This window comes from Seriola aureovittata, chromosome 21 (genome assembly GCF_021018895.1).
Source record: "Seriola aureovittata isolate HTS-2021-v1 ecotype China chromosome 21, ASM2101889v1, whole genome shotgun sequence".
Classification (NCBI taxonomy): Eukaryota; Metazoa; Chordata; class Actinopteri; order Carangiformes; family Carangidae; genus Seriola; species Seriola aureovittata.
The window spans coordinates 18,282,381-18,297,691 of NC_079384.1; the positions used below are offsets into that span (position 1 = coordinate 18,282,381).

The following is a 15,311-nucleotide window of genomic DNA, read 5'->3' on the forward strand; positions in this document are numbered from 1 at the left end:
TGTTCGAAAACATGCAGAATTATGTGACATCAAAGACATTAATAGTCATCTCACTGTTAATTCCTTCACTTTCTACCCCTCTCTCTCACCCCCACACTGACCCCTCCGTCTGCAGGTCGAGAGAAGAGAAAGGGTCCCATGATCTCTGCCGGCGATGCCGAGTTCCCGCGGGATTACCACACCCTGGCCGGCGGCGGCAACCGCGGGGCCCGGCGGTTCCCCGACAACACCAATGGGGGGTTCACGGCGTCCTCGCTGGACCGCCGCCACAACTCCGTGGCCGCCAAGAGCCTGGAGGCCCTGAACAGCATACACAAGGCGGACATCGAACGCCAGCGAGACGCCCTCATGGACCTTCAGAAAAACAAGTACTCCAACAGCCCCGGCAGCATGTCGCAGGGTTCCGCCGCCGCCGCAGGACGACAGGTAACTTCACCGCGCACTTAACGCACCTTATTAGCTGACAACAAATGAAATAACAAAGACTCCTGTGATGTTTTCCCGTGGTAACACAAGTATTATTATAACTGCACTGGTCACTAAAGTCCTCGTTAAGACTGCACATAATAAAGAACACATCTCACGCACACTCAATTCATTTCCATAAAAATAGACCAAGGTTGGATTATTCAGCTTTTTCCCAGAATCCTCCAGAGGACCAGTTGACATAAAGGACTCCGCTGCACCGCACAGCACCGTAATCACACCAGATACCACTGTTTACCTCTATAATCAAACATCAGCCACAGTTTATCCACCGCTTCCTCTATAGTACGTCAGGATATCCAGCTCACACAGCCGCAGTCCTGAGAGAACACCAAGAGAAAATAGCGCGAACACTGAAAGATATCGAAGGAACTATGAGGAAGATTTTACTCAATAAACATGTCCGTCTGAACCAGCAGGACACAGGATAACACGCCGTAAAGCAGGTTTCATCAGGGATACAGATGCTTAAACAAACATAAAACTGGAACAGTATACGGTCAAATATATCTTTTTTTTATCCAGAGTGATCTTCATGTATTTCTAATGTTTCTCTTGGGCAGTTTGGTGATTAAGACAAGAACTTATCAGCAATGAAATAGAAGAAGCTCAATCTACAATCTGATATTCTTGGTCCTGGTTGTTTGTTTGTGTAGAAAAGTTTCCTTCCACCTGTTTTTATGCACATTTTATTATATGTATTCATTTATAATTCTATCCAGCTGTTTATATGCAGTTTCTCTGCCTCTGTGGCGGCAACAGCCCCAGCAGGAGGCGTCATGGTGTTTGGATTGTGCCCATCCACATCCTCATGAATATTATAGATTAGACTTGAGGGAATTTCATTACATTTGTCACAAACATTCCCTTGGGCTGTGGTCGAACAGTCAACATAATCTCCTTTCTAACCACTGCTCCTCGACCTGGATGGACAACGTCCTGAGGTCGAGGAAAGAGGACGTGAAGGAGAATTCATAAGGAAAAGACACCACGGTGCAGAGAGAATCTGACCGCACTTCACTAGGCTTTTTAAAAAAAAAGTTTTTAACTAACTTTATTTATAACATATGGACAATAAGTCCTCCTTTCCTAACCATAAAAACAAAACAAATTTAGTTGAAATAAGATGACATGAAAGGAATCCACAAGAAGACGAAGTTGAGGGGGTCGGGGGCATGTCGCAAATAGAAGCCCCCATACACACATGAAAAGCTCTACGTTCATTAATTTCCTGATGTTATTATAAAGGGTGACGATAGGACGATCAGACCGTGGTTAAGATCGTGCGACCCTTGTGTGAACTGACGCACTTGGAGCTGACCACTCGCCATCAGATCATTGCAGACGCGTGTTAATGCAGGTCTGAACAGGGCCTTTGGAATTCAGATGAAAAGAACTAAAGCAAACAAATGGATTCTGCCACAGATGAAACGGTTAATGTCATGCTGCCTCTCACCAGCACAGACCTCCACTCCACGAGAAAGAGGAGGATGAGCTCGGGTTGGGTGATATAACAAACCGGGTTGGTTGTGTCAGGCCATTGAGGCCAAAGCTATAAATCAGTGATTAATGGCAGTATTTGACTTTGGCATCAAACATTTTAGGAGAATTTATTTTCTCCTGCAGAGCTGCAGCCATTGAAAGAAGAAATGCATTCCCAGATTATCTATCACTGTATGTATTTTAATGCAGATCCAGGCCCACATTTCTGTACAATAACAAATCTAGAGGAGAGTGCAGCCTTGGGGGAGGTATGAGCTCGCTGAGTGCTTTCTCTATTTCCACATGTGAACATTTTCTTCCTGGGAGATAATAGAGGCACGTCGGTGGGCTCGGAAAACCCACACAAGCGCATTATGTGGCGAGATGTCTCTGGGGCTTTAGACACACACAGCGGAGGCATTTTTATGACCGGCTTGCTGGGTCAGTAATGGACACTTTTTTAGCGGATATTATCTGAGAGAGTGAGCAATAGAATATGGAGAAAAGCATTTAAGTGAGTCAGTGAGAAAATGTCAGAATGTGAAATATATGATATTAAACTCTCCGCTCCACCGGATCTCTTTCTCCTTTGTCTCCGTCGGCCTCATATCCTCCCTCTGGTTCTGCCATCAATCACCGCATGCTCTGACGTGATACCTGTGACAGAGGGTCTGGACAGAACAGCCTGCCTCAGCTTTTCTTCGAGTACTTTAAAGGAATCGGTCAACATCTTGAGGGAATACATTGCATTTATTTTATTTTATTTTTTCAGTGTGAGATAATCTTATGTCTGTGCATTAGATACACAGCTGGACTCCGGGTGGTTATAGGCTTTAGCATAAAGGCAGGAGGCGAAACATCTGAATCTCACTTATTAACACAGTGAATCTTGTTTGTTTATCTGCAGGAGAACAGATATGTACAGTTTACTTATCTGCTCGGACTCTCATACTGTTGCCTCGGGTGCCAGATGCAGTGAGCACAGGTTTTGGTTTTGGTCTCTGTGCAGGAACAATTGTATGCCTAACAAGCAGAGCAAATTGATTTTGTTAGTCCTCGTTGGGTTGGGAGGTGGGGTTATTCTGTCCGAAACAATCAGCAGAGACTGATCTATCAGCAGTATCTGTCAATTTAAAAGCTGTTATATCTGTTAAATTGACTTAAAGCGGCATTAATCTCATCAGACTTTATTTCAAGGCAATTTTTCTGTCGCTTTTTTCTGTATTTATTTTATGGCTCTGTCACAGGAAGGTGAAATCTCTATTATTAAAGGTCCCATATAGTATAAAGGTAGATGTCCATGTGTTGTGTGATTATAAAGCAGGTCTAGGTTCTATATTAATACTGTGAAAGTATCAAAGCCTCAGTCCACAGAGAAATACACACAGCCTGTATTCAGAAACTGAGCCTTAAAAACCAGCCATCAGGACTTCTGTCACTTTGTGATGTCACAACAAAGCAGTCACCACTCAGAGCCATGCACCAAGTTCCGCCCACCTGGACCCACCATCCAACCTACCTGGCTTTGGTTTCACTGAGTGTTTACCTGAAATCTGCTATATTTTATTGGATCACTTAGAAAACAGTCAGCCAATCAGAAGAAAGACTCAGAGCCAATATTATTATTATATATTTGATATTATTTAACAAGCTTTGACTTTCCTGATATAGGCCTGAAATTCTTTGTTGCATTTTGCTTTGCACTTATGCACTACTGCACTTCCTTTATAATATTGTATCTTACTTGATTGTACATATTTCATATATTCTTTTTTTAACTTTATTTATTCTTATCTTATTCCTTCTGTGTCTTCTGTTTTTAACTTTATATCAAACAGTCTAAAATCCCAAAATATTCACACAGGACAGACAAAACAGCAAAACATCACAGTTAAGCGTCAGTTGCACTTTGGTTACAAAACATGAATTAATCGATTATCAACATAATAGCTACTAATAATAATCCTACTGATCAATTGATCGATGGATTATTTCAGAACTTGCACTGAATTCATGCTTGTATTAGGTGGTTGTTATCAGCTGCTTCACAATCACTGGCTCGTTCATCATTGATATTATTATTGTTTATGTGAAGCTAGGTTTCCTACAGCCTGATTCCAGCTCCAAACTCAACACAGATTCATTTCAATCTTTTCATCTGATTCTCTGAAAGAAAAAACAAATAAACACTGAACTACGTTTTTAACTCTGCTCTCTCTTTTCTCTCTCATCCCTCCCTCCAAACCAAACCTCTTCTGTCAATCACAACTCAGTCTCTGATCTCACCCGTCCCGCTCCTCCCTCCTCTCCACCCACTCTTCTCTCTCCATGTGCTGTGTCTATTTACCCAAACCACACCGTCTATCTCCTGATGGAAAAGGTGGACTGAGACGGGGAGAGAGAGAGGGAGAGTTGGGAGAAACAGGTGGAGTCTGCTGTCGTCATGGCAACCCACTGTCTCCCATATAAGGCAACTGAGTGATATCATATGGTTGGCAATGCCTGGGCTTTGGAAGGAGGCACACGCTGTACTGAGTGAGAGGCAACAGCAGCGGGAGAGAGAAGGACCGACAGGGAGAGACAGTGAGGGAAGGAGGGAGGGTGTTTTTTTATCGTTTATATCAGGGACTTGGGGCGAGAGAGTGACACACAAGAAGAGAGAGAGAGAGAGAGAGAAAGAGAGATAGGAAGAGGAGGAGGAGGAGGAGGGGCACGAAGAGATGCTAACTGCCTCTTAGGTGCTACTACGGGTACAAGCGAGGGGGGACTCTGGCGGATCCTCGGGGCGCGGGAAAGACACAGAGCCGCAGTGAAAAAAAAAAAACATGGAGAGGGGGGAGGAGGAAGAGGGAGGCGTGTGGAGCAGGAGGATGCACCAGGCGGCCGACGTGCTCATTAAGTAGCTACGGTAACTCTCTCTAACCCCGTCCTTGCATCCTCAGCTGAGACGTTTGGGCATTCCTCCGTGGAGCTGCCATGACTGTGTGACGCTCGTGCTGCTGCATGACTGATGACGGAGTGGAGGGTGATGGAGTGATGTAAAGTACAAGTGTGTGTGCGTGTGTGTGTGTCTGTGTGTGTCTGCATCTTCTCAATATATGTGGATGGATATGTATTTGTGTGTGCAGTCCAGGTGATGTAAAGATAGTTAGCACAAAACTCATCTTCTCCTCCCTTTCTGTTTAATTTAAGTAAGTGTGTGTGTGTGTGTGTGTGTGTGTGTGTGTGTGTGTGTGTTTTTTAGGTGTTCCCAAGCAGGCAGGTGTTTTCCAGGTGTGTCTTTTGCTGCCGCAGTGATGTGTGTTCAAGTATGTGTGTGAATGCATGCGTGCACATGTTGTTAAGCCTCTGAGTAGAAGCATAATGTTCAAACATAAACACAAGTGTGTGTTAGTGTATGAGTGAGTGCACATGTGTCGGTGTGTGTGTTTGGACTGGAGAGGAAGCAAAGCGGACAGTGAGTGAGTGAGTGAGAGGGGGTAGAAAAAAAGAGGGTGGGTACAAAGATGGCTACTTGGCATGCAGGTCAGGCATGCATGTCTCTGTGCTCATCCCTCTCTCGCTGTTTTCTCTTTTTCTTTTCTCTCCTTCTCTTCTTCTTCCCGTCTTCCTACCCCCTCGTCTCTCTAAGCCCTGTCTGCCTTGGCGCATATGTGCGCCTCGGGATTTCAGCTCAAGTGATTGAGAAATATTGCAGGCAGTAATCACTGAGTCACGGCGCATAGGGGGCCTGTTTGTGTTAGATGAGACAGGTTTTATGTTCCAAAAAATGTCCGCTTGTTGGTGCATTAAATTATCTGTGGAGTGACTTGGCGGTAATTCTTGTCATTCCAATTTAAGGTGAATAAACCATGGGAGCGGGTGATTACACAGCGCGCAGCTCTGTGTGAACGCTAAGATATATTGGGGATTATAACACAATGGGTACTTGACTTCACAATTATCAGCTGTTTGTTTCTGTTTCAATCATTTTTGACAAGAACCTGTGTGGAGGATGATAATATTAACGCCTGTTTCCCAGTTGTCAACTTGTAATTACGAGGCCACCACGTGGAAGGAAGTGCTTCAAAGTTGAAACCGTGAAGTCAGTTTGAGGTTGACGAGGTTGCTAGCTCTGTAGCTTGAGAAATTATACATCACAGCATTATTATTCTTTAGCAATGAAAAAGCAAATATAAAGCTGGTGAGATGAATGTAAGTAGGGCATTTATTGATTGCAAACTAGGAGACCAAATTATGAATCTGCTCAAATGAGGTGTTCGGGCAAATGTCAAAACTAGTGCATCATCATTTGCAATACATCAGAGAGCAGATACGACTGTGTTAGTCCTGCAAAGATACAGAACCAGATCAAAAGAGCAGCAGCATGTAAGTCACAGACAGGGACAATGGAAATATGAACTTTGGGCAGTCAGCCTTGAGCTTTTTTAATTGATCGGTAGTGATGGAAAGAATGAGATCGCAGATGCGAGCGGCTGAAATGAGTTTCCTCCATATTGTGGCTAGGCTCAGCGTCAGAGATAGGGTGCGGAGCTTGGAGTAGAGTCGCTGCTCCTTCATGTCGAAAGGAACCAGTTGAGGTGCTTCGGGCATCTGATTAGGACTCCTCCTGGGCGCCTTCCTTTGGAGGTTTTCTGGGCATATCCAACTGGGAGAAGACCCCGGGGTAGACCCAGAACTCACTGGAGGGATGGCATATCCCATCTGGCCTGGGAACGCCTCAGGATCCCCCAGGAGGAGCTGGAAAGTGCTGGAGATGGGGACGTCTGGAATGCCCTGCTTAGCCTGCTACCACGACTCGACCCCTGATAAGCAAAAGAAAATTGATGGAGCTCTGAGCTTTTGCACATTCAGTTTGAACTAGAATAATGGATAAGACATTTAGGCTTGGGCGATATCATTTGATATTTTGATACAGTCCAGCCTGAAAATCACGATATGCAATATTATCACATATGGCAGGAAATATTGCGATATTCGATATTATCAAATAGATCTTATTGAATATCAGTCCAAGCTTAATATATAAAAGTTTCAACATTAGTTCATGCACAGAAGAGCTCACATGTTGGTTCAGAGTTAAATGAGAGTGAGAAGGAGGTGACCACGCGAGTGAAGGAGATAATAACAAGGCAAGAAAATCCATCAGAGAGAGATCAAAGGTAGTTGGTTTGCAAAGATCAACAGAAGCAGGTGCACACAGAAAGACTACAAAATAGCAAATAACCCGTGAGACCAAGGAGCACAAATGTTATGACCAGAAAAGAGAACCTGTTTGACTGCACCGCATGTTCAGAACACTCTCCGAAATGTAGGCGGACACGTTTCCTCATTGATGATTAAGAACAGACTTCATGACCTGAACCTCAGAAGATTCATCACAAGAACCAAACACCTCAAAAACAGAGAGGTCAGCTGCAGTTCACAAAAACACAGGAGAAGAAGTTCTGTTAACTGAAACAAAAATGATCCTCTATCAAAATGATGTTAGGAACAGCACATGACCCAGAGCTACTACCTCATCTGTCAAACCTGGTGCCTGTTCTGTTCTGGCTTAGGCATGTATTGGTGCAATGGACCTGGCACATTGGTATTTATTGATGATTTCACTGCTGATGGAAACAACCAGGTGAATGCAGAGGTTTACAGGAGTAGTCTGTGGCTCAGATTGAGTCAAATGCATCAAAAGCCATTGGACGACAATACCATCATTGAGCAGGACAACGATCCTAAACATACGTTCAGAGAAACCACAGAGGTTTTCAGGATGAAGAGATGGAATATCCTGGTCTCAGTCCACTTGCTGAAGACCAGACTAAGGGAACAGACTTTCACTACAAGCAAGGAGGGGAAGCTCTAGCTCTAGCTCTGTCTGTGGGTAGAGGACTTCAGGCAGTCATTAACTGCAAATTAAAAAATCTTAAAAATTATGATTTAGTTTTACTGATCTGTCCAATTACTTCCGAACACCTAAACTTTAAGCATTCTCTGTTAAAAGGGCCATATCTCCCACACAGCTGTTTCAATATTGATGTGAACCCACTCAATTAAAGTAGAGACTTGTCACTTTAATGCAGTATCTATTATTTTATTTCAAACTGAATGTGCCGAAGCCCGAAGAACCAAAAGATGTGTTATTGTCCAAATACTTACGGCCTGCACTGTATCTGAACTGTAACTATAACTATATAAAAAGTAATTATGTTTTAATAAAGTCTTGGTGAATGAGATGCAGACACTGGGGAAAGTCATCCTTTGGTTTAATCAACAGACCGATGGTTTTCATTATATTTATAGCATAGACCCCGACCCAGGTTAGGTGTGTTTGGTAATATCGATGCAGAATGAATTGTACCCGTTTTTCAGGCGGAACACTTGACCTTTTGAAGAGAAATGTAAATAATATTTCCACCCTGTTTCTTCATTTGTTATCTGTAGGCTTGTAAGGTTAGGGATTAATGTTCAACCATGTGCAGATGTTTCAAGTAAGTAAGCTGTGTCCCAATTCAGGAGCCACATCCTCCGGAGGGTGCATTTGAAGACCGACTGCATCACAGCGCCGCGACTTGGCTGTTCCATTTCAAAGGCCCCCCCCCAATGCGTCCTCCTTTTCCTGGGCAATGAAGGTTCCAACGTGTGGATCCTTCACAGCCCAACCTATCCCAAGATTAATTGCGTGGTGGTGATAAAAGTAATGTTACACTTTTAAGTCTAAGTATTGGGTTTAAGCTCAGTTCAGCTAATGGTACATTACGTTAAAAATCGAAGGGCCTTAAAACCTCAAGTCACGGTTGCTAGGTGACAGGAGCCGCACTTTGCGACGCAACAGTTCCTTGTATTCGCCGGCTTGGGAAGGCGACACCTTCGTTGACCGTGTCCACATTGCATTCCCTGAATTGGGACACAGAAGCAGACTCAAGTGATTTTAGACCCTTTTCAAGACTTCACAGGCTGATAAACTGCATGTGGATGTGTCATAGAAATTCAGCAAATATTTAGGATGAGTGTTGAAATACCACTATTCTACAAAATATAAAAAAGGGGATTTAAGGAGAGAAAGGCTAAAAAGTGTAAGCTTTGAGATGCAGAATCAGGCTGTGCAGACTTTATATGTTTGATTAAATGTGAGAGGAGAAGCTGGGTGGCTGTGTTTGGTTGCGGTGCAGCTAAAGCAGACTGAGGCTGGGTGGCATCAGATCAGGTATGATTGTGCTGTTTTGGTCAACGGGTTTGGACACGGGCCTGGAAGCCACATTGAGCTCTGAAATCTGGGTCACAGCAGCCCACAGGCCCGTCGAGGTCTTTGTTTCTCCCGTCCCGCCTGCTCCACTCCATATTCAACATGAAGTGAGACGAATTTCAAAAGTTGCAACTGAGATTCCGGGAGCGAGCAGAGAAAATCTCTGGGATCCAGGCAGCTCCCTGAACAGCTGCTCAAACATGAATTAAGTTCCACCTACACCTTCATTTAATTATTAAGAGGATTTGTGTTTTCAGAAGCTCTCAGAGCGTATGTGATGGAATTTAGAGTCACAGATGACACAAACACACCTGAGCTCTGAATTGAAAGTCACATTAGAATAAACCAAAAGTGCAAGTCAGTATTAAAATGAGCACGGTTGGCAGCTACAGTGTCAAATATGCACACTCTCACTTTTTACTAAAATAGTTGTAAATTGTTTGTTGTGACAGTAGATTTGTAGACTTCAGTGTTCAGGAAAGCTGCGAGGGGCTGAGAGTGAAGAGGCAGCATACAAATGTTAAACCCAATCCTGTGTTTGGGGAACATTTAGGATGAGTGTATTCCTTCAACAACTTGAGTTTAAATGCTTTTCATTACAGTTAAAAAAGAGTATTGAGGCTCTATGAGGTTTGGCTGCAGCTTTCCATAGACAGAATCAGTTGAATTATTCCCTGTGAGTCTCATCAAGTTTCTTGTCTGAAATCAAAGTTGTTGGAGAACTGAAACTCTTTCATTCTTCTGTCCGCCGCTCAAAACATAAGGGTATCTGCAGGTCTCGAAAAATCTTGAAAGGCCTTGAATTCAATTCCCTTTACATACAAAGTCTTCGATGGAACTAGAAATTCTTTTGCATGTCTTTATTCAGGTTTTGAGTCACATTGTGTATATTTATGTCTCCTTGTGGTAATTTTGAGTCTCTCTCTTGTCAAGTTGAGTCTCTTTGTAATGATGTTGTCTTTAGTTTCTTGTCTGAAACCACAGTCGTTGGAGAACTTTTTCACTTTTCTGTCTGTCTGTCAAAACATTAGGGCATTTGCAGTTCTTGATAAGCCTTGAATTCAATTCTCTCAATAAACAAGGTCCTAGATGGAACTAAAAGCTATTTAGCATGTCTTTATTTGAGTTCTGAGGCCCTTTGTTTGATGGTTTTACATCTCTGTTAGTCACATTGTGTTGTTTTATGTCTGGTGGTTATTTTGTGGTCATTTTGAGTCTCTCTTCTTGGTGGTTTTGTGTCTCTCTCATGTCATGTTGAGTCTCTTTGTGGTCATTTTGGGTCTTTGTGGCCACTGTGAATTTTGTGTATTAGTTTTGAGTCTCTGGTCGTTTTGAGTTGCTGTTGTGGCCTTTTCGTGTCTCTTTGTATCCCGTTCTACTACCGATGTGACTGACCATGAAAAGGGTACTGAGCTGCACTCTGTGTGGTTTTAAAAAAGGTTTTAAAAAGCCTTGAATATAAATCAGTGAACTCTGCAGAAACCTTGCAACATTTTCTTTTTTCATTTGATATTGGATTCAGCTATGAGTCGAATGGACTGTGGTGATGACATTTGATTACTGTTGAGTCGACCTCTAACAGAGCTCTGTGTTCCGTCAAACACTGTTTCACTGTAGGTATGAACAGAAGTTGTCGACCGCAGCACAGTCTCTGATCGACCGTGACTTGTCCAACATACAGAAAAACATTTGACAGTAATGTCTCTGTACAACAAGGAGGCAGGCATCTTGGCACAGATAAGAGCAGTCACATCCAGAAGCTAATCCTGCACCATCATGTGTGATTGATTGATTGATTAATTGATGGATTTTGAGGTTACTGCTGCCTCTTCTTTTGAGGACCTGAACAAAAACACACTGTTATCTTTCTGTTATATTGTTATTGGTCAGTGCTAAGCTAGTACTTGGTGTTAGCTTTGCACCACGGTATGAAACACGTCTATAACATCAGAATGCATTGACACTGTTGGACGGGCAGTAATAATCAGTCCGGCAGAGTTATTATAGCTTTTCTCAGTTGTCATGACTGCTTATCGTCATGTCGACTGTCTCGCCCAGCTGCTTTACCAAGATCCACAGTGGAGACAGTCACTTTATCAGGTTATAGCCACTGATTACTCTGAGCTGTATCTGTGATTGTTTTAATTTTGGCAAATTAACTGAACTGTAGAACAACTGGCGGTCATGTATCTCTGCCAGAGCTTCACAAGTCTCTAAATTTGTAATTTTGATGATACTAAATGTTTATTTTTCTTTTTATTATAATGCATCTGGATCTCCGTTCAAGTGAATATAGTATAAACGAGACGAAATGTAAAGCCTGTGTCTGCACGCACTCCAGAATTCTACATTAAAATTCAGACTTTTTCTCAGAGTCATAACTCAGACACGGACGTGATAAACATATTTATAGATTCAGTGTGACTTACCCCTTTTGATGGATGTCATTATCATAGATGTCCATTGTGAATAAATGTTGATAAATCCACTTAATCATAAAGAAAAATATGCTGCTTATAACTCCAGATCTTTCCCAGGATTCATCACGTTTTCTTCAGTATCAACGCAATCCAGTGATGTTTGTACATGAAGGGCTACATTGCTAATTCAACATACCTGGTGCCATAAATGGTCCCAATTTGCCAAAATATAAACAAATATAGGCTGAATATGTAATAATAGTAATAATAATATATAGGCTGTTAAAAGGGAGCTTTCCTCCCCACTATCGCTAAGTTCTTGCTCTTCGTGGAAACTGTTGAACTGTTTCTCTCTATAATATTGTAAGTTCTTCATCTTACCCTGTAAAGTGCCTCGTGATAGAGTGTTTGATTTGGTGCTATAAAAATAAAAACTGAATTGAAATTGAATTGAAAACTACAATGATTAACCTCCAAAATAGAAATGTCAAAATCCATTAATATGATTTTTTTTCAATTTGCACTATCATGTTTTGGGTTTTTTTTTACGTTACTGAAGACGTGTTGGAAGGTTCAATTGTTGATATAAAGTTATTATAGCTGTTGATAATTAACCTTTAACTGTAGAATCTGTATATTAATATAAGTGTCAGACCAGATATCTCCATCAGAGCTTCACGATTCTCTAAATTTGTTAATTCTTTCCATTATAATGCATCTGGATCTACGCATAAAAAAGACAGTCACTGCAAGGTATAATTATTTTTAAATCCAAGTAGGTGCAGTAGTAAAAAAAAAAAAAAGAAAACACAATGAAAACATCTTCCAATGTTCATTGACCGAGAAAAACTACCTAAGCTAAGGTAGAAATGTGATAGCAGTGTTGTTGTGCAGTATAAAGGAGCCGTGTAGAGGCCACAGAGGGTCCTTTATCTCTTGGAGTGCAGCCATCCATTCTGTCGCTTTCACATCTTTTTCTTTCACGTTGCTGTTAGTTAGTCTTAAAAAAGACTCATGCAGAGACCTTGGGTTCAGATCCATTTTTCTGATTCAACACATTTAGCATTCATCAGTCCACGTTTATTGACTGGAAATTGTTAAGGAACTAGTGATGCTTGATCGGGCTTCACACCTTTCATTCAGGAGAAACGGAGGAGCTGGGCTCTATACTATAGCAGCTTCACTCTCCAGGTTTCAGTCTTTCTAGTAGATGTTGAACCTGCTGCAGGGACAAGAGCATCAGTGAGGTCCAGCCCCTGGTGTTGGGTGATCCGGTCTGGCTTATAGTTGGTCTTCCAGGTCATCCCAAAGGTGTTGGATGGGGTTGAGGTTTGGACTCGTTCAGGACGAGTTCTTCTGCACTAGAAAACCATTTCTTCATGGAGCTGATCGAAACAGGAAAGGGACCAACACAAGTCAGTCATAAGCGCTGCTCTCTCTGATAGTCTAACCACATACCACCATCAATAATCAATGCTTTCTGGAAATCACAGAATGTGGAACAGCAGAGCCTATGGTCTGATAATTCATAACTGATGGAAAAAACTACAAAACTGAGTGAAAAATTGAGGTAGAATCATTCTGGTCTAAATTGAAAATGGAGAAGTGTCATCATCTTTCCACTCCCATGATAAACTTATTTAGCAACACTGCTTCTGCTCCTCTTTTACCCTGTAGGCACTAAAAATAAGGCTGCTGATATTGTATATTTTAGTCATTGTCAACAAAACCAACAATAAATGTAACACACTAACAAGTACTGTGTGTTTCCAGAGCCAGATACAAGACAAAAGAACAATAATCAAGTAAAACAAATATATAAATACAGTTAATGAAAAAATCAAACAACAAAGTCGGTGAAAGCAGGTACAAACAGATTTTTTTTTTAAATTTTTAAAGTACTTTGTAGTGAGTTCCAGGTGGATGATGCAAAGACTCCAAAACCAGATCATCTAAGCTCAGTTACAGGGGACTCAAGGGACATGGAGTCATTCATTAGTCCTAGTGTGACGTGGTCCAGCATGGAAGTAATATGTGAAGGCAGTTCTGGTAAATAAACAAATACATATGCAAATCACGCCTCAGAGAGAGAGAGAGAGAGAGAGAGAGAGAGAGAGAGAGAGAGAGAGAGAGAGAGAGAGAGAGAGAGAGAGAGAGAGAGAGAGAGAGAGAGAGAGAGAGAGAGAGAGAGAGAGAGAGAGAGAGAGAGAGAGAGAGAGAGAGAGAGAGAGAGAGAGAGAGAGAGAGAGAGAGAGAGAGAGAGAGAGAGAGAGAGAGAGAGAGAGAGAGAGAGAGAGAGAGAGAGACCAGCCAACCTTTTTATACAGGATGCACTGATGAGTGTTATAAGCATCATCAGTAATGAACCTGAGAGCAGAGTGGTAGACGGCATCAAGGGGCTTTAGAGCTACAGCAGAGCTGCACAAGATGTCCCCATGATTTAAAACTGATTAAAAGAAAAAGTTGCCTCAACAAGTTTTTCTACAATCCAACAAGAGGCAGGATTTATTCCCAAAGTAAAAATCAATCTTTTACCTTTAACATACACACAAAATTCGATAACTTATGAGCATAACTATGATAACAAATAAGAGCAAAAGGATGCATGAGAATTAGGCTTGGGTGATTTGGAATAATGAAACAAAATTGAACATCACAATACAGTCAAAATGAATTAGTAAAATTGATATTATGAAAAATAATGCATGGTGGTGGGTGCGATATTATTGAAGATCTGTCCAAGCCTATGAAGTTATGCTCGGCTGTGATTGGTGTATTGAAAGAAAAGAATGGCGGAACAAAAGTACACAGGTAGGTGGATAAGGTTGTCCACGTACATTTGGCACGTACATCTTAAAGACTCAAACGTGCGTGGACCCGAACGTTGTCCTCTGCACAGATGAAGTGAAGATGGCAGCTTCTTACTCCGGTATCGGTTCGTCGCTTTAATCCTGCTCCTGGGTCCACGCCAGACAACTCATGCATCATCTGGGGAGAGTGTGTGGGGCTGAGTTTTAGGAGCTGCCCGGCCTTCCATCATTAGTGTGTGTGTGTGTGTGTGTGTGAAGCCACTGTAAACATTTGATTAATTACTGAGAGGCAATTACAAGCAATTAAAGTCCTATTATGATGGCAGTGAAGGACAACCTAAGCTAATCTGGCTATCATCATGATAATTAGCTCATCATTTTTTCACCAAGTTTGAATGTAACGAAAAAGAAAAATGGTTGTTTATTGGTTTGTTTGTTTGTTTACGCTGAACTACAATTTGTGGTCATTTTAAACAGTGGTGAAGACATTTTGCGGCACGTCGCAGCCGCTGCATGAAAATAATTCACCGTTAAACCTCTTAAACTTCATTAGTCACACTTTGTGGTATCACTCACAGATCTTCACATGGGAACTGAGTGACGCAGCAGTTTCTCTCCGTCTGTCTGGTTTTATCTCACTCTTCTTTTGCTTGATCTTCTGTAGTGTGGTTGTACATGAGAAAATGTCTCACACTCGGTCCTTTTCTCTTCTTTTACCCCTCCCCTGTCCCTTTTCTGTCTCCTCTGTTCTTTGTTTTTCTTACCCCCCCCCCCCCCCCTAGCAACAGCCAAACTACTGGAGCTTCAAGGTCAGTGCCAATATTGTGTTTGTGTTTCAGTGTAAATCTGTGCCTCTGTGTGGATTTGTCTCTA

At 42.1% G+C, this 15,311-nt stretch overlaps 1 protein-coding gene across 9 annotated transcripts in view; it reads left to right on the forward strand.

Moving 5' to 3' along the window:
- Nucleotides 1-15,311, forward strand: part of srcin1b (SRC kinase signaling inhibitor 1b) — a 108,735-nt gene that overhangs the window by 38,239 nt on the left and 55,185 nt on the right. For 6 of the 9 annotated variants that reach the window (XM_056365919.1, XM_056365917.1, XM_056365922.1 and 3 more), the window contains exons 2-3: nucleotides 116-426; nucleotides 15,221-15,247. In XM_056365919.1, the coding sequence (XP_056221894.1) occupies nucleotides 139-426; nucleotides 15,221-15,247 (315 nt within the window). In that variant the 5' untranslated portion in view covers nucleotides 116-138. Of the gene's footprint in view, nucleotides 1-115; nucleotides 427-4,394; nucleotides 4,877-15,220; nucleotides 15,248-15,311 lie in introns of those variants that run through there. The other 3 variants (XM_056365925.1, XM_056365923.1, XM_056365924.1) reach the window with 3 other exon arrangements.